Genomic DNA, 19,264 nt, shown 5'->3' with positions numbered 1-19,264 from the left:
GTGAACTGCAGCTCCGCTGGTTAAAACCGCGCCTTGGAGGGCTCTGCCCTCCTGATGCTGCGAAACACTCAGAAGTTACCTCGGAGCTGCGGCGGGGTCACGGTTCTGAGCTGAACTCTCTGGCCTGTGTGGCTTGTTCATGTCATCCATTTCTTGCAGCCGTGCCTTCCAGCTTCTCTCCGTTTGTCGAATTCAAAGAGAAAACCCAGCAGTGGAAATTGCTTGGTAAGTAGTCCGTGTTACCTACCTGTGACCCTAGGTTTTCATTCTCTATTCCCCCCTCAACTTCTTTGCCTTCCACTCAGTAGTATCGTCCAGTAGGAGGTTGAAAAGGACGATAGTGAATCTTACTTTGCTCAGTAAAAACCCCTTTGGTACTCAGGGTCTGAGTTTCATCCCATTCTCTTCCCCCATTGGATGTGGGCTCACCGGAGCTGAGATGGAATAGCTCTTCTTTACGATGCACTGGTGCTGGCTACATTTAAACACGCAGGGGTGCTTTACAGTAGAATCAACATTTATATTAATTGTGCCTGTGGTTTCAGGTTAATTTGTAATAATGTGGTTATTTTTCATTCCTAAAATGGGCTTTGCTGTTGAGGATAATGTGCAACGAGGTGTTGGACAGCCTCGAATAAGCTCTTTTTAAGGAACAGGATTCTTATTTCTGTTTTACGTTTATTAAGTTCCACTTTCTGTGTGAGTTGTAGTCACGTGCACCGGAAGTAACGTGGTGGCTGTTACCTGGTGATGGTGATAGGAGGAAAAGTCTGTGTTGATTTTATATTGCAATTCATAAACCTTTCTCTTTACCCTCTCAAGCAGTCTGTGAGGAGACACATGGAGAGAAGGCTGTGAAAGCAGCAGATTCCTCTATTTGTATAACATCTGTTCGGCTCCCAGGTGTCAGGCACTGTGTTAGGTGCCAGGGGATTTAATGGTTTGCAAGTTATATACAGTGCATTCCCTTTATGGGCTTTAAGATTTGTTTGGGGAACAAATAATCATTCAGGTGAAATAACAGACTCCTACATTCTGTGAGGGAAAAGTCCCAGAAAGGACAGGAATTATAATGTGGCCTTGGTGTGGCCTGTGGCGTCAGGGAGGACCTTCCTGGGGAAGGCGCATGTGAGCAGAGATGCCGATGATGACCAGGAAGGAGCGGGGCAGGCAGAAGGGAAGGGCGTTCCCGGTGGAGGGGCTGTGTAGGTCAGCAGTGCTGGGAAAGATTCAGTCCCAAAGGTCACACAAGCCTGTGTAGTGGTGGTGAGAATCTGGGTGTGGGGAGAGAGACTGACTTCAATTTAGGAAAGTTTGGGTTGGTAAAAGTGCAGGACTTGGTAACGAATTGGGAATGGGAGCAGAGGAGGAGGGCTGTCAAGCTTCACTTACTGGGTTTGTATTTAGGGGAGGAAGGTGTCATTTATGGAGGTAGGCAGTCGTGGGAGATATCCAGACTTGGAAAAGGGTGCAGGTCCTGAGTTCAGTTTGGGATTTGCTGAGTTCGAGCTGCCTTTGCGGCATTTAAGCGGAGATCATTGAGCCGGCACTAGGATATATGGGTTTAGAACCCAACCACAGTTGAGGGTAGAGAGTTGTTGGCATATATATGGTATTGAAGGTCAAGGGCATAGGGAGTGTTAAACGAGGAGAAAAGACGGCCAAGGACTAAGCCTTGAGACACTTGAGGCCGAGGAGACTGAGGGGCCAAGCGACTGCAGAGGAGGTGACTGCAGAGTCGGGAAGAAGCCATGAGGCAGTTGAATCTTGGAAGCCAAGTCATGGGAGAGTCACAAATCGGGGAGCGGCCATTAGCCCTGATTGTTACTAAAGGTTCAGGAAGATCAAGCCTGTGGATGTGTGGGCATGGAAGAAATGATGAATTTCTTGTAAGAGCGGTGCCTTGTCAGAGTGACGAGAGTCACCGACAGTGGTGAGCTGAAGGCGACTCACAATAGCTAACTGCAGCTCTGTCCTCTGTCGGGCTGGCGGCCTGGATTCGGCCATGGCGGGACACTTACACCAGTGTGGCGAATGTGACATGACCAGAAAGCAAGTGTTGAAGTTTGTGGGCCAGACGCTTTCTGTTGCATCCCTTCTGCCCGGCCATCACAGTGCAAAGCGGCCACAGACAGGATGTAAATGAGCAGGCCTGGCTGTGTGCCCATAAGACTTCCGTTACAGAACAGGTGTCCGGTTTGCTGACCCTTGACGTACACCGTGGTGATCTGCAAATGCTCCCAGTCAGGGCCCCCTTTGCTGCAACCAGTGAAACATTTACCTGCACACGCTGGTGAAAGAGATGGCGGATCGTGTTAAACCTACACATAAAAGCCTTTCAAAGTGAGAGCAACAAGCATTTATTTGAGATCAAAGAAAGAATAGCTATTTGGGAAGCATTCAGTCAGGCTGACGCCCGGATAGTGTTCCCGGTAGGAAACAAAGGCAGTGAGTATTTATGAGAAGGGAGGGGACACAGTTACATCAGCAGAAGGGAGGCGTCCCTTTTGGTGCAGAGAAGCTGACATAGTGACGGTAACTGGTCGCCATCAGTTCAGTAGTCACAACAACGGCTTCCCTGTTATCTTTGCAAACAATTTCTTGGGAAACAAGGTGGCTGAGGCCCAGTCTGAAGGCTGTTTTGCCCAGTTTTAACATTCCGAAGACTTGAGGTGCAAGACGTGCAAGGGAACTCCTCCGGCAGGGCAGCTCCAGCTCCGTTTCAAAGGGGTTCCATTTAGTATTTTTATTGACAACATAAACACTTTCTAGAGGTTTAGCTGGGGAGGGGAGGACAGTACCAGGAACTTGTGGCCAAGAGGGGAACTTTTTTAAATGAGACAAACTGAGTGAGTCTGAGAGTTGATGGGAAGGGTCCAGTGGGAAGAAAGGTTGCAAATATGGGTCGGTAAGGTCAGCAGCCGTCCGTCTCGAGAGACGATGGTGTAGCTTCTTAAGAGTCTATCTGCACCGCCGAGAATGGCTGTGCAGTCCGACTCGGGAGTGACACGGTATCTGTCTCCTCCCGTGTTGAATCGACATCTTGCGATGACGCTGGAGTGTCCTCTCCAGTGAAGCTGAAGCTACAGAGCCTGGGCAGGGTGATATGGAGGGTCTGCTGTTGCCCATGCAGCAGACCCCCCCTCTCTTCGCAGCTGAAGGGTCCAAGGGAAAGACGGAGTCGATACAGCTTGGGTTCAGGTGCGCCGCAGGAGTTGCCGGTGTTGACTACAACGTCAAACCGCCTTAGGGACTCCGGCTCCAGATTTTCTGTCGGGGTTTACTCCCTTAGCCTTTCCCCTGAAGAGGTATGCCGCAAGGCAGCGGAGGTTTTTTGGAGTCAGAGTTTTCCTTCTCTGATTGCAAATATGGGAGGGAACGGAAAATTGACTGTAAATTGCTGAGAAGAGATGGGATTGGCTTGGGATGGCCCGAGACAGCACATTTCTTATAATAGGAGGAAATTATGGAGTCAAAGCAGTGGGCTTCGTAGGTTTCACTGTAGGAATCTCGAGGGGGCTTGGTCTGATGGCTCTGCTGCTCACGGAGAAGGTGAGAGAGCTGAGCTGTCTGTTGAAGGAGAAGGGGGGGTGAGAAGAGTGGGGAATAATTAGTGTGAAGTGCAGAAAACCGGCCTGAACAAGACGTTAGATAGCCAGGCGTTGTGGGGCCAGTGGAGGCTGCTTGTTAGTGACATGTAGTGGCGTTCTCGACCTGTCCGCCTGTTTCTCCGGCAGCCTCGGCTGTCTGAGCTGAGGCTTGGAGAATGTGGGCAGTTCAGGCTGGACCGATGCAGACGGAAGAGCAGAGGTGTTAGACAGCACTGTGTTGGTAAGGGCGTCATGGAAATGATGGCCATGGTCTGAACAGGGGGAGAAGCGGGAAGGGAAGGGGCTGATGGGGTCGGAGAAGTGGACTAGCAGCTCTGCTGGGTTACAGTGATGTCCTGGTGGGAGTGGGAAAGCGAGGATGAAGTGTAGGGGCCAGGGTCTGGGGGCAGGGCGTGTGGGTGAGTGTAAAGGGCCTCAGCCCTGGCTGGACGCTGCAGTCAAGGGGAACTTCTAAAACGGACTGATGCCTAGGCCTTCCCCACGGACCTTCGGATTTGTTGCTGGGTGAGGCCCGAGCCTTGGTGTTTCACAGGTTCCCAGGGGATTCTCGTGTAGCCAGGCTTGAGGAACACTCTAGTAGGCGTTTTGAAGATGGAGCAGTTTGGGGTAATGTCAGAGTCCGGTTGTGGTTGTGGAGCGGGTGACTGGGGGGGCAGTGGAGGCCACAGAGCTGGGGACCGGGGCATTGGACGCGCCATCTGTGTGGCTGTGGCAGTTCCATGGACGGGTGAGGAGCTGCGGGGGCAGCGCACTGTGGGGAGCAGTGACTAGGAAGTACCTGCGAGGAGCAGGGCACAGCGTGGGCGGGCAGAGCCGCAGGGACCAGGCTTTTGTTTTATTCGGTATTTCAGAAGAGTTGGAGAGAAACAGTCTGGCGTCACTTCCGGGGCTGAGCGCGGAACGGAACGCTGAGGGTCATGGCTGTGGGGAAAGAAATAGCCAGCACGTGTCCCGGGAGAAGGATTAGGGAGAGGCAGCAAGCGAGGAAGTGGAGGCAGTGCTGTGCGGAGATTTGGCTGTCAGAGAATTCACTGATTATGAAGCCGCATTTCTAGAAGCATAATGGGAGTAAGAGGAGCTGGGCAAGGTGATAGAGCCCAGAGCTTTCTGGGATGGTGGGATTGTACATGGACTGGTGACAACAGGTAAGGGACCTGGTGAGGTCATCTCAGCAGCCTTGGAGAAGGGTGTGCCCCCCTGTGGCTTCTAGTCTGAGCAGGAGACGTACGCACCCTTCTTTCCACCGTAATGCCCCACTCCCCTTCCCTCTGGTCACTGTCAGTCTGTTCCCTGTTTCCTTGCCTCTGGTTCCACTTTGCTTGTTTGTTTGTTTTGTTCAATAGGTGCCTCTTATAATTGAGCTCATACGGTGTTTGTCTTTCACTCACTGGCTTATTTCACTTAGCGTAATAGTTTCTTCTTTCTCTCTGCTGCGTAGTACTTCACTGTGTAAATGTACCACAGGTTTTTGATCCACTCATTTACTGATGGGTACTTAGGCTATTTCCAGCACTTGGCTGTTATAAATAACACTGCTGTGAACATAGGGGTGCATAAGTTCTTCTGAATTGGGGTTTCAGGATTCTTCGAGTATAATCCCAGAAGTGGAATCACTGGATCAAAAGGCAGTTCCAGTTTTAGTTTTTTGAGGAAATCCCATACTGTTTTCCATAGTGGCTGCACCAGTCTGCATTCCCACCAGCAGTGCACAGGGTTCCCTTTTCTCTGCATCCTCGCCAGCACTTATTGTTTGTCAGCAAATACTTATTGACCGAGTGACTTAATTAGGGGACATCTAGGAGCGGTGGTCCTGGTAGACAGTGATGGAAGGCAGTGTAGGCCGAGTAGACAGTGTGCAGAGAGCCATTGCCGCAGGTCCTGATAGCCTCTCTCTCTGGCAGAGGTATAGCAAGTAAGGAGAAAGTGAGATTCTGAGCACTACCTTGGCTCATTTTATTATTTTTTGCCTTCTAATTCTTCTGATAGGCCAGTCCCAAGATAATGAAAAGGAATTATCTGCACTCTTCCAGCTGTGGCTAGAAACCAAAGACCAGGCCTTCTGTAAGGTATGGTTTTTAAAGGAATATCAGATCTTTGTCATTGGGTTTCCAGGCCGTTATGTTAGCCACAGTTCTTCAGTCCATTTACCTGTTCATGCTTTCCTTTCCTGCAGCAAGAACATGAGGACAGCTCAGATGCCACACCACCTGTCCCTCGGGTGTGAGTATGATGCTCTTAATAGTGGGGTGTCCCACTGCAGTGGGTGTTCCAACATCGCTTAGCAGATTTGAGTGGTGATGGACTTGAGACATCCTAAGGGTGCATTGACTTACCTGCTTCAGCATGCCTGAGGGGGCAGCGCACGCCCATCCTTAAGTGTGCTCCCTGAGCAGAGGGTTCTCGGTTGGGGAGGGGACTGCACACACAGCAGAGCTTCTGAGCGGCGTGGGATCTGCCTTGGGTGGACACACTTCCCCTGAAGTCCCCTCCTGCAGCACCCATTTGATGATGATTCATCCGGTCCCTCTTCCTCATTTTACCTGTAAAGAATTGAGGCAAGAGGTTAGGTGACTGGCTGAAGGTTAGGGACGAGACTAAGGCTAGAAGTTAGGTCCCTTGACCTCTGGTCTGGTCCTGAGCCCTCTGTATCACAGTGTCTCATGTGACGGGTTTCAGGCTGGTATGACTCTTTCTTTCCCCCGGCTTTGTTGAGATCTAGTTGACATACAATATTGTGTTGATTTGATACACATATATGTATGGTGAAATGATTACCAAAATAAGGTTAGTTAGCACATTCATCACCTCACGTAGTTGCCAGTGTTCTGCTGTGTGTGGTGGGAATATGTAAGATCTCTCTTAGCAGCTTTCAGCTGTATGAAACAGTGTTGTTACCGCAGTCACTGTGCCTTTCATTAGATACCTGGGACTTACACATCTGACAGCTGGAAGTTCGTACCCTTCGACCAACGTCTTCCCATTTTGCCCATTTTCCAGCCCCTGGTAACTACCATTCTGCTCCCTGTTTTTGTGAGTTTAGCTTTTTTAGATTCTCCCCAATTCTTTATGTTCCAGAAGAACTGACTATGTGGTGCGGCCCAGTACAGGGGAGGAAAAACGAGTTTTTCAGGAGCAGGTAAGAACCGGCTAGACCGCAGTGGGGACGGGTACATCTCTGTGGCCACAGGGAGAGGCTCTGGAGTCCAGAGTCTCAGAGGAGATTCACACCTTCAGCCTTCGGTATTCTGGGTGGGGTTGTCTGTCGGGGGCAGAGATGGTGTGAAGACCTTTCCCTCCAGCTAGCAGAAGCCGTGTGTGTTCCCCTTTTTGTCCCTTTACTAGTGACTCGGGCTTTGGGGACCATGCTTCCCCACTGTAGGTGGCTCAGCGCTCCCAGTAGAGTAGCCTGTTTCCTTCTCACTGAACCTCTCCAGGTTGATACCTTATTCTGTGGGAGCTCCGGGGAGAACCCCACCGACGCTGACTTAGCGACGTGTCCCTTTTCTCTTGGCAGGAGCGCTACAGATACAGCCAGCCCCACAAGGCGTTCACCTTCCGGATGCATGGCTTCGAGTCCGTGGTGGGGCCCGTGAAGGGTGTCTTTGACAAGGAGACCTCGCTCAACAAGGCGCGAGAGCACTCCCTGCTGCGCTCTGACCGGCCCGCCTACGTCACCATCCTGTCTCTCGGTAGGATGGCTTCGTCCTCTCCGAGCGGCTGTGCTTATTCCCCCGCACCCCAACCGCACACACAGGGAAGCTCTGAGGGTCAGGTGTAGCTCAGGAAGCTTGGAGTTGGGGAAGGGGGACTTCTACCCCCAGAGGTTTATCTGAAATTAGCGTCTCTTTCCTGAAGCCTCCACTCCAGTTTACTTTCATTCAGGAACTGGTCACAGGTAAGTAATCAGCTTAAGTGTGGGAACTTGCTTCCTCCAGACTATGGTTCCTTGAAACATGAGGTTTTTCCCCTTTCTTTGTGTCATGAATCTGGTGAAACCTGTGGACCTCTTCTCAGAATTATGGGTTTAAATGCATAAAATGAAATGCATAGTCACAAGAGTAACCAATCATATTAAAATAGTTATCAAAATATAAAACAAATGTCTTGTGCAGAAATATATATATATTTTTATGATATTAAATGACAAGACCTAGCAAGAGGTCTTATAACTTCTGTAATTTCCAAACAGTGATGCGTGCAAATGGTATTTTGAGTTGTGTGTGACAGCTGTCCTGTGACATAGAAACATCTGATTTCTTTCATAGGATCGCAGCGCTAACAATAAATGGTTTGTGACCTTGCTGTGTAGTGGTTCTTAGGGGTCATGCTTGGTCTTGGCTGCAAGGGCGACTATAGGGAGCTGCCCCTAGAGGGCAGTGTCCGCCCAGACTGCCTCAGAATTAGGCAGCGAAGCCCGGGGCACTTCCCCCACCAGAGCAGGAGGGGGGAGCCCCACCCCGCCCAACGCCCTGACTTGTGGCCTCTTCCCTACCTGATGTCCGCAGTTCGCGACGCCGCGGCTCGGCTGCCCAACGGAGAAGGCACGCGTGCCGAGATCTGCGAGCTGCTCAAGGACTCCCAGTTCCTCGCCCCAGACGTCACCAGCACTCAGGTTGGTGGAGAAGAGCTTATTTTTGTTTTCTTCCTGAAAGGAATTCAGAAAAGTTACCGGGAAACATAAAATGTAGTAACACAAATTTTTAAAAAACTGAATGAAGAAGAGGAAAGAAGGGTTTCTCAAGACACGTGAACAGTGATAGCCTGAGACCCTTGCTGTCAGTGAAGCTCAAATTGGACTCAAAGTGTTCCACCCGCTTCTGAAGGTCGTAGGTCATTGTCCCCTTCGGTGACGGCAGCTCCGTCTTTCAGGGACCTTAGTGTTTCCTGTTTGGGCACATGATCCCTAGTGACTTTTTGGGAGTGCCACTGCCCAGCTGAGAGATGATCAGTTTAGCAGCCATGACTTAGCCTGGAGGTTTTGCTCTGGTGTCCGAGCTGACCTGTCCCTTACCCCCTTGGTCTGGTCCCTAGGTGAATACAGTAGTGAGTGGTGCACTGGATCGGCTGCATTATGAAAAAGACCCGTGTGTGAAATACGACATTGGGCGGAAGCTGTGGATCTACCTGCATCGGGACAGGAGCGAGGAAGAGTTCGGTGCGTGAGGCCTTGGGCGGTGTGTCCAGCTAGACTAGGGATGCTGCTGACTGTCTGCCCCAGTCCCGGTGCGCCTCTCAGTGGCGTCCAGGCAGGACTTAGCCAACCAGCGAAGCCACGGCTCCCAGGGCAGCCGCCTTCTCCCTGCCGAGGCCGCACTGCCACTGAGGCTCATCACTCTTGTTTACAGAGCGGATTCACCAAGCACAGGCAGCGGCCGCCAAAGCCAGGAAAGCCCTTCAGCAAAAGCCCAAGCCCTCATCTAAGGTGGTAAGTGACCTCCTCTGAGCGCCTGGCTCAGCGGCGTCAGGAAAGACAGCGGTGAGGCCTCCCCAGAGCTCTGCGTCGGGAGCCCGGGCCATGCCTCCCTTTGGGGCACCTTTATTGAATCTGCACGCGAATTTCTCTGTCTTCTGCTTACAGAAGTCCAGTAACAAGGAGAGTTCCGTGAAGGTCCTCAGCAGCGGCCCTTCTGAGCAGAGCCAGATGAGCCTCAGTGACTCCAGCATGCCAGCCACCCCTGTCACCCCGGTGACCCCCACCACTCCAGCTTTGCCCACCACTCCTATCTCCCCGCCGCCAGTGTTGGCAGTCAGCAAAAGTGGCCCCACTTCCGTCTCAGAACCAGCTAAATCTAGCTCCGGGTAGGCTCTTCCATTCCTTCTCTAGTGCTCTCCCTCCAGGGTCCTCTTGTGTGCACATTCTAAGTGGGTTGTTTCCCCTTTTCCCCGCCTTTCCTCCTAGTGTTCTTCTGGTGTCTTCACCGACAGTGCCACAGCTGGGGACAGTGCTTTCCCTGGCCTCCAGCCAGACTCCACCGAGCTCTCAGGCCGCTGCCCGGGCTGTGAGCCACTCTGGCTCCTCCGGCCTCCCCCAGGTGCGGGTGGTGGCACAGCCGAGCCTTCCTGCTGCGACTCAGCAGTCAGCTGGGCCAGCGCAGACCCTGCCGCCGGTTCCAGCAGGACCTCAGATTCGCGCTCCAGCCACTGCTACGCAGACCAAAGTTGTGCCCCAGGTAAAGGGGGACTGGACCCAGAGGTGGGCTCGTGAGTGCAGTGGGCAGCCTGGGTAAGGGCTGAGGGGCCTTCCGTTATTTCCGCGGATGACGATGTTTGTTACCACAACTCCTGTGATGTTCACAGCTGGGTAAGTGCTTATATGAGTTGTGCCTTACATGTTGTGGGTCAGAACTCCTGAGAAGTTCGGTGATTGACCCAGGATTGTAACGTTGGGTCCCGCATGGAGGTGAGATGAGATCCAGGCCTGGGACTCTTAAATCTCAGGCTCCTTCTCGTGTGCCTCTAGTCTTAGCCAGGCCACTGACTAATAGTGTAACTTTAGAGAAAAGTCTTGTCTTCTGCCTCAGTTTCCTTCACTGTGAAAGGGGTACAGTGTTTGTCCTCAGTGTGTAGGAATGCGGTGTTAAATGTGGAGTCACTCCGGAAACGAAAGGTGTGCTACGCAGATGTGAGAACTTGTCGGGGGTCGTTTTAGAGCCGTGGGCATAGAGCCCCCCTGGGTGAGCAGCGCTCTCAGGGGCAGGCCTCCGGCGGTGCGGTGCTATCTAATCAGACTCTTGGCCTCCTGCTCTGAACTAGACAGTGATGGCTACCGTTCCAGTCAAAGCTCAGACTACAGTGGCCACCGTGCAGCGGCCGGGACCCGGGCAGACGGGACTCACGGTGACAAGTCTCCCTGCCACAGCCAGCCCTGCGAGCAAGCCAGCCACGAGTTCTCCTGGGACCTCTGCTCCGAGCGTATCTACAGCCACCGTCATTCAGAACGTTAGTGGACAGAACATTATCAAGCAGGTGGGTGGGACCTGGCTCCCTTGTTCGGAAGGAGAGGACGGGGAGGTCTCCTTGATCGGGATCTTTGATCCTTAGTTCACAGGCATCTCAAATAGGCCTTCCCACCAAGGGCAGCGTGAGCTCTGCAGATGCCGAAGGCAGATCTGCTGGCCCTTCCGTCTAGTTCAGTATTTAGCAGCTGAGTTTCTGAATTTGGAGGAGACTCTCCATGCATTAATTTAGTTAACGTTTGTGGTATAACCTTATATGATTTTTTGGAGTATCAGTTTACCACTAGTGGGAGAATATATTTATACTTCCTTGGTTGCGAATATGCAAGGCTAACCACGGAACTTCAGAGAATTGTTAGGCAGAATAGACTGTGCTAAATGCTTTATAGCTGTTCAATAATTTAATACTCAACACCATGGAGTAGGCACTTTCGTTATCCCCATTTTACAGATGAAACGGAGCCACATAATGATAAAGTAACATTTGTTTCATTAAGTATTTATTGAGTATTTTTTGTGTGCCAGGCACTGTCCAAAATATTGGGGATTTAGTGGTGTGTTGCACAGACTAAGTCCCTTCTTTGTGAGCTCATATTCCCATGGAGCCCGGGGGCAGACAGGTATTCCAGGGGCAGGGGCAGGGGCAGTCGCGGCTGTGAATGCCAGTGAGCTGGGGTGGGGTAGTGTGCCGCGCGCAGTTCAGCTCAGGCAGCTGGAGAAGGCCTGTCTGCGGAGCTGGCATCTGAGGGGGAGGATGAGGTTGCAAAGTGGGCCACCTTGCAGGTGACTGGAGAGAATACATTCCAGGTGTAGGAAGAGCAAGTGAAAATGTCCCGAGTCAGGAATATTTGGGGAAGAACAGGAAGGCAGTGGTGGCTGAGGCCTAGTGAGCAAGTGTGGAAGTGCTGCAGTGCAGTTTCCTGAGAGGTTCCTAGTGCTTAGATCTTGTCAGACTTAGATTTTAACTCAGAGGTGCTAGGGAGCCATTGAGAGATGGTGAGGCAGAACGACCTGACCGAATTTGCATTTAAAGAACCCCCTGGCCGCTGTGCAGGATGGACTCCAGGGGACAGGAGTGGGAGCAGGGAGGCTGGGGTGGAGGCGGTTGCCCTGGCCCAGGTGCGAGGTCATGCTGGCTTGTTGGAAACAGCCATCGCAGGAGGTGAGAAGTGCTAGGATTCTGAGTTCAGGGTGCAAGGTCAAGTCAGTGTGATTTTCCGGTGGTCTGATGACGGGGCCTGAGAGAAGGGAGTCCATCGTGGCCCGTGGGAAGCGCTGAGGCGCGGAGGGGGTGAGGCAGTAGTGTGTGCTCTAGAGTCAGCATGTGCGTCGGGTGTGGGAACGCATGAGGGGTGGAGGCCTAGGAACTGACCGCGTGCTGGATGTAGGGAGCGAGTGACCTTGACTGGGTCTGCTGGATTACTGGCTTTTGGGGAATGTGTTCAAAAGAGTTGAAAGGCAAGGAAATGGAGATAGTGGATATAGATAATTTTTAGAGTAACTGCTTTTGGAGAGTGCGGAGAACTGGAGTGCAGCAAGGGAGGGAGAGGGGTGGTAAGCGGGGGTTGTTGGGTTTGTGGATGGGACGTGTTACTGCACCTTGTATTCTGGTGACAGCGGTCCCAGTGAGGGGGGCACTGCTCATGGGACGGAGACAGTCCCTGAGGCCGGAAGGGTCACCTCTGACCCGTGGGCGTCTGATCATCCTGCTGCACTGCTCTCTCAGTGAAGGTCGGCACAGCTACGAGCAGATGTTTTTAAACCCATTGGGAAAACATGCATATATATTATTAGGTAATAACGGGTGATTATTTTTTTAATTTAAGAAGTTCTTTTCTAGGTCAGAGACACGTGCAGAAGTATTGAGCAGCAAAGTGCTATATATTAGTTTACTTAAAAATATCCCCACTCCTCCTTTCTCCTCCCTGCTTTGGCCCCCCAGACCAGGGAAGGGCAGATAATAAAAGCTTGACAAAGTGATGACCTTTGAAGCTGGGTGACAGGTACATGGATTGGTTACACTGTTCTCTTCTCCTGTGAATGTTTATCATTTTTGAAAATAAAAAGGTAGAAAACGTATGAAGGACACATACCCGTGCAGTGGAGGTTTGCCTAACTGCGCACTGTGAGCCTTTTGTCAGCGCTCTTTCTCCCCACCCAGGTGGCAGTCACCGGGCAGCTTGGTGTGAAGCCCCAGACAGGCAGCAGCATTCCACTCACAGCCACCAACTTCCGTATCCAGGGTAAGGATGTGTTGCGTCTGCCACCCTCTTCCATCACGACAGATGCCAAAGGCCAGACGGTTCTGCGAATCACTCCGGACATGATGGCCACGTTGGCCAAGTCCCAGGTGACCACCGTCAAATTGACGCAGGACCTCTTCGGGACAGGAGGCAGCGCTGCAGGAAAAGGCATCTCTGCTACCTTACATGTCACTTCCAATCCGGTGCACGCCACGGATAGCCCTGCGAAGACCAGTCCCGCCACTGCCCCTTCATCCACGCCAGCAGGCCCCACCGTGGTCAAAGTGACTCCCGACCTCAAGCCAGCGGAAGCCTCAAGTTCCGCCTTTCGCTTGATGCCAGCTCTGGGCGTGAGTGTGGCGGACCAGAAGGGGAAGAGCACAGTGGCCTCTTCAGAGGCGAAGCCCGCTGCCACAATCCGCATCGTGCAGGGCCTGGGCGTGATGCCTCCCAAAGCAGGCCAGACCATCACAGTGGCAGCCCACGCCAAGCAGGGGTCCTCTGTGGCCAGCGGGTCTGGAACTGTCCATTCTGCGGCCGTGTCCTTGCCCAGCATGAATGCTACTGTGTCCAAGACTGTGGCCGTGGCTTCCGGGGCTGCCAGCACCCCCATCAGCATTGGCACAGGAGCCCCCACTGTGCGGCAGGTCCCTGTCAGCACCACGGTGGTTTCCACATCCCAGGCTGTGAGTACCATTGGCAGTGAAGACGAGCCCCTCTGCCCGGGGAACTTCTCTTTTTAGGGGTGGAAATGTCCCTTATCGCCTCAGTTGACCCAAACAGGCTTATTTACTAATAGACTTCTGTGTTTAATTTTGAATCAGATTTATGAAAGGAGTACATGCATACATAATTTTAAAAAATATTAAAACAGTACCAAAGTGCATAGAGTAAAATACAAAATTTCTTTCACTACCCTCCTAATAATTCTCCCTTCCTGAGGGCTGATACCTGTTGGTATTTTGGCATTTATCTTTCTAGTCCTTTTCCAGAGTATTTTTATACATATCCACATAGTTTTTAAAAATCCTTATGAGAGACATTAATCTATATATTATTTTATGATTTGCTTTATTTATTTAAAAATATGTCTTGGGGATCATTCTAGATCCTCCACAGATACTGGGTTCTCTTGAATGAGTCCATGGTAGTCCACAGAAGGGATGCACTTTAACCGTTCTTCTGTTGAAGGGTACTTTTCACTTGTGTATGCATTTATGAACATGTATGTATAAGTATTTCTGGAGCCGAGGTGCCTGCACAGGTACGTATTCGTATTGGAAGTTTTGATACTCCGGTTGGGCTACCAGAAAGGCCACATCAGCTTACAGCCCAGTCAGCAAGTCTCCTACCCTAGCCAGTGCTGGGTAGCGCGTGGGTTTTTTTGTTTTTGTTTTTAAACTTCACGTAGCTATCTTACTGGTAAGAGACTTCTTTTTCTTCTTTGTTTCCCTGATCTTCAGTGAAGTTGAGCATCCAGTCCTATGGAGATAGGCCTATGCGCTCCAGCAGTGAGCAAATCGTGGTGTTTTCTTCTGGGATATTTGGCTTTTTCATAGTTTGAGGTGATCCTTTATATCTTCTGGGTGTTAATTCTTTGTGCAGAAAGTACTTTCTCTCACTCTGTCATTTTTTAACCTTGCACAGGGAGCCTTTTGCTCTACAGGTATTTTATCTGATAAGATCTATCAATCAACATTTCTTCTATGGTTCCTAGGTTTTATGTTTTTTGCCTTCTTACTCCAGAGTTATAAAGATAGTAGCTTGTATTTTCATCAGATATTGTCAGAGTTTTAAGAACAGTGTAACTGATAATCCATTTGAAATGTAGTTTGTGAATAGCATGTGGTAGAGATCTCATTTTATGTTTTTCAAATTATTCCAACATCATTGACTAATTCATCCCTCCTGCACTCACTTGAAATAGTATATTTATCATAAAGTAAATCCTCACGTTAACATAGGTGTGTTTTTGGGTGCATGTGTGTTCATTTAGCTTCTAGATGCGGAGCACTGTTCTGTATTTTGATAAAACATCGTTTTACTTCTTCAAACAAGCTATGTAGTAAAACCTCAGTAGTTCGGGTAAAGGCCAGAGCAGTGGTCTTACATCAGTAAGACCAAGCAGCCAGCAAACCCTGACATACAGTGTGGCTCAAAGGGAATGTTTAGGTCCTCGTGCCACAGAGGTTCGAACAAGGAGCCAGGAAACCGCCCACTTGACCCGCTGCTGTTTCCTTGCGCCTTCGTCACAGCCCAGCTCCCACCCAGCGGCCCCCACCCTGTTACTGATCTGGGTAAATAACAGGGTGTGGCAGAAGTAGGCTACAGGTGATGTATGGAAAATAATACAATAATTAGTTAATAATAACACAAGAATAAAGTCTTGTGTTTTGCGCAGTTACAGCTATAGACCTGCTTCTGCCCCACCCTGTGCAACCGGAGAGCATTCAGCGGGTTAGGAAGCGCTGCGATTTCCCTGCCCAGTCAGCTAATTCGGCTGGTTCATGAAGGGACGATTCCAGTTGCATTCCTGGTGGCCTGAAATGTTTGTAAGCAACTAAGACATTAAGAAAATAAAGCCGTAAGTAACCCCACCTGGAGGCCCGCTCTGTCGCCTGGTGACATCTTTGTGCGTCCTCATGGGCCAACGCTGTGACGCTGCTTTGCCCCCAGCACCTGGCTTCTTTAGGTGCTCGCCCATACGAAAGGTCGATTTCCTGTTTCTAGCATCCTGTCAAACCACCCCTCTCAAATAATTATTTTCTTTTTTATTCCCTTCATTGGGGCGACACTGGCTAACGAAGTCATACAAGTTTCAGGTGCATGGTTCTATATCATCAGTACACTGTTGTGTGTCCAGCACCCCAAGTTGAGTCTCTGTGCATCACCGTTTATCACCCTTTACCCTCCTCCACGCCCTCCCCCTCCTCCCACCCCCTTCCCCTGGCAGTCACCACACTGCTGTCTGTGTCCACGAGTTTTTTTCTTTTTCATTTTTGCTCAGTCCTCCATTGCCCCCCGACACAGCTATTAGTCTGCTCTCTATCTATGAATCTTGAATCATTTAAAGAAAATCCTCCCCCAAGGATATGTTTATTTTTAGAAAGGAAGGGAGAGAGAGAAGAATCTATGTGAGAAAAACATCTATTAGTTGCCTCCCATATGCACCCTGACCGGGATCGAACCTGCAGCCTAGGTGTGTGCCCTGAACAGAGATCAAACTCGCAACATTTTGGAGTACGGGATGACGCTCCAACCAACTGAGCCACCGAGCCCGGGCTTGAATCACTTTAAAGTCAGCTTTACAGAGGTTTTTACTGTACATAAATTTTATTACCAACCAAGGGGTAAAAAGCCAGGCAACCTAGAAACAGGTGATGCAATTACCAAATCTTAGCCATCCTGAAATACCCCAAACTAGGTCTTTTCAACTATTTTTGTTCCTCTTAGGCCTTATTAGCTTAGAGGTTGGACTTTTCACTTGGTTGAGTTTACGATTAGTGTCCCCTAACTAACCTTTTTATCTCTGGGAGAAACGGAAAGCGCCTGGAGAATGTGACCTGTGCCCGAGCTGGCATGCCCGTGTGCGCACGTGCTGAGTTAACTCTTGAGTGCCCTGGGCCGCCTCCCACCTCTGCAGACAGCTGTTCAGTGCGGAGTGTCAGGGCACACGGAGGAGTAAGACCCTGCCCTCCGAGGAGCTCAGACTCTTACTCTGCTGAAGTGAACACACATCTGCCTTTGGGATTTAGGTCCACATTTAGTCCTGGTGAGAGCAGTTAGATGTGGTCACTGAGGCTTTAGGCAGCAGGGAAGAGCATGGCACAGACAGGTGAGCCCTCAGTATAGATAGGAGCCCTTAACTACAGCACAGGGCCAGCAGATTGATGGGGCCTCCCTGGGCCCCACCTCAGGAATATGGGAACCCTGCAGAGGACAGGGAATGCAAGCAGCTGAGTGCTGGCTCTCAGCTCTGGTGGCCCTGGGCGCGAAATTTGGTTTTCTTATCTCCTGTCTCATAACCTCATTTCTTTTTCTCCAGGGGAAGCTGCCCACCCGGATCACAGTTCCACTCTCTGTGATCAGCCAGCCGATGAAGGGCAAAAGTGTGGTCACAGCCCCCATCATCAAAGGCAACCTTGGAGCCAAGTAAGTGCTTCGTGAGGGTGGGCGGGGCTCTGGGGGGCTGGAGCTCCTTGTTGCACAGTGGGGGCAGCGGTTGTCCCGGGGCTCTCCTCTGCTGCCTCTCCTGTTGTGCTCAGCGAGATTTATTGAGCAGCTAGTATTGTTTGAGGTGCTGGGCTTATGGTCATGATTAAAGTAGGCAGAAATCCATGCTGTCCTCCAGTGGGGAGGCATCATAAAGTGAAATACCACGTGAGGCAGTAAGGCGTACTTCGGAGAAAAGGCAAGGGAGGGGGAAGAGCTGTGATGGTGTCGGCACTGATGCGGCCCCGACAGCAGCTGTACTGCGGTGCGAGGGGAGGCCTCACTCGGACGTGTGAGCCCTGCGGCGTGAGAAGTCGGGGATGAGGCCTGCTCCGGGCTTCCTGCGGCCCTGACTCCAGCAGGGATGAAGGGCGGGATCAAATCATTCCGATGGTCTCAGGCAGCTGTTTTGGGGGTGGGTTTTTCTGATCAGCAGCACACATCTCTCTCGGGCTCTGCTCATTCATTACTCCTGCTGATCAAGGCGTGGGCATCAGCGTCCAGCTTTGGGCTTGCTCTTTCTCTCGTCACGGGAAGCACAAAAGCTGGCGGGAAGCAGGTCTCATCAGCTGGTTTCCATTTCCGTCCAGAATGCTGGAATTTTCACTGGGCACCAGAGCTTGCTCTTTTCCTTCCACACGCAGCCTGATTCTGGGTGGGAGGTAACACCCTGTCCTGCTTTCCGTCCACAGCCTCAGTGGGCTGGGCCGCAACATTATCCTCACCACCATGCCAGCGGGCACCAAGCTCATTGCTGGCAACAAGCCCGTGAGTTTCCTCACTGCCCAGCAGTTGCAGCAGCTTCAGCAGCAAGGTCAGGCCACACAGGTAAGGTCCGAGGGAAACTGTCAGCCACACCAGGTTTCTCTTTCCTGTGCTGTTTGTTTTTGACTGATGAGCCTGTCTGCATTCTGCTGATCGGATATACTCTTCGCAAACAGGTGCGCATCCAGACTGTCCCCGCGTCCCATCTCCAGCAGGGAACAGCTTCTAATTCCTCCAAAGCGGTCTCCACTGTCGTCGTGACCACAGCGCCGTCTCCGAAGCAGGCACCCGAACAACAGTGACTCGGGGAGGAAGACGGCTCCCGTGAACGCCCACGCCTGGGCTGGCCCGCCAGCCGCGCGCAAGGAGCAGGAGGTCCCGTCCTTCCTCGGAGCTCACCTGTCTGAGGACGGCTGGTGGGGGCCTGATGGCCGCAGTGGCAGGGGTTCTGTGGCCACACTCCACGTGGAGGACGCTGCTGAAGGCTCTCTCGGGGCTGCTCTGTACTGATCCAGGAGAAGCTGCTCTTCAGACTTGTGTGAGGTCGCCGTTGTCACAGCCCAAGTTCCCTCCCGAGGGAAGGGTGCCAAGGGGGCTTGCAGGGCAGAGCGCGGGCAGCGACCGCCTCGTGCTGCGTGTGGCTCGTACGTTTCTGTTTGTGGTCCTCTCTGTGCCTCGTGGTCTGGGTAGGAGTTCTGTGTCCAGAAATTTTTATGTAACTTATTTTTAAAAAACTGATAATTCTTTTGACCAGAATGTGAGAATAGCAAGATTCGTCTAAATTGGAGGCTGACTTGATAACTGCATAGTAACGGAGAGGCCGAGATGGGCAAGAAACATAGGAAGCAGGGTTGTGTGAATTCCCTGAAATGGGGTCGGCTTGGCACTACCTCTTTAAGGTGGGGTATCAGGGTCCTGACTGGTCTGCATCCTCACCTGCTGACGTGTCCTTATCAAGCCTGTTCACACACAAGTCCGTTGCCAGTGGATACAGGAGGCGAATGCTACGGAAATACTGCCTTTGCAGCACAAACTTGATTTCAGTTCAGAGATGATACATTCTGCTTTGTTCCAGAACAAGAGTCAGCAAACCGCGGCCCTTGGGCTGGCTGTGTGTTTTTGTAAATAAAGTTTTATTGGAACAAAGCCCATGCCCATTTGTTTATGTGTTATATATGGCTTCTTTCAATCTGAAGGCAGAACTGAATAGATGCCATAGAGACCATATGGCCCTCCAGCCTGAAATACTTCTTATATGGTTCTTTAAAACTTTGCTGACTTTTATTCCAACGTAGAGACGGCAGAAAAGAGTCGGTGTTCCTGCTAGATAGCACCAGCACAAAAGAAGTCAACCCAGTATACAAGTTACTTAATCCTGGGTGTTTCATACTTCTGAGCCTCCATCAAACTACAGGGAGAGAGCTTAGAGTGATATTTTAACGTGTTGTATTTAATTAAAGCGCTGGTTGTTAAGCAC

At 51.1% G+C, this 19,264-nt stretch overlaps 1 protein-coding gene across 1 annotated transcript in view; it reads left to right on the top strand.

The window, feature by feature from the left end:
- NFRKB (nuclear factor related to kappaB binding protein) overlaps nt 1–18,938 on the top strand; it is a 32,037-nt gene extending 13,099 nt beyond the window's left edge. The window contains exons 11-25 of the mRNA XM_090257306.1: nt 160–225; nt 5,598–5,677; nt 5,785–5,831; nt 6,687–6,747; nt 7,126–7,300; nt 8,117–8,223; nt 8,643–8,766; nt 8,957–9,036; nt 9,190–9,410; nt 9,511–9,781; nt 10,365–10,577; nt 12,729–13,496; nt 16,856–16,962; nt 17,715–17,850; nt 17,964–18,938. Coding sequence (XP_090113432.1) covers nt 160–225; nt 5,598–5,677; nt 5,785–5,831; nt 6,687–6,747; nt 7,126–7,300; nt 8,117–8,223; nt 8,643–8,766; nt 8,957–9,036; nt 9,190–9,410; nt 9,511–9,781; nt 10,365–10,577; nt 12,729–13,496; nt 16,856–16,962; nt 17,715–17,850; nt 17,964–18,089 — 2,582 coding nt within the window. The 3' untranslated portion in view covers nt 18,090–18,938. The remainder of the gene's footprint in view (nt 1–159; nt 226–5,597; nt 5,678–5,784; nt 5,832–6,686; nt 6,748–7,125; nt 7,301–8,116; nt 8,224–8,642; nt 8,767–8,956; nt 9,037–9,189; nt 9,411–9,510; nt 9,782–10,364; nt 10,578–12,728; nt 13,497–16,855; nt 16,963–17,714; nt 17,851–17,963) is intronic.
- Nucleotides 18,939–19,264: the final 326 nt, after the last annotated feature.

The sequence above is a fragment of the Furipterus horrens genome, unplaced genomic scaffold, assembly GCF_987537825.1.
Source record: "Furipterus horrens unplaced genomic scaffold, mFurHor1.1.pri manual_scaffold_11, whole genome shotgun sequence".
Classification (NCBI taxonomy): domain Eukaryota; kingdom Metazoa; phylum Chordata; class Mammalia; order Chiroptera; family Furipteridae; genus Furipterus; species Furipterus horrens.
Note: the sequence above shows the minus strand (reverse complement) of the source record. Positions and strands in the feature narration are given on the sequence as shown.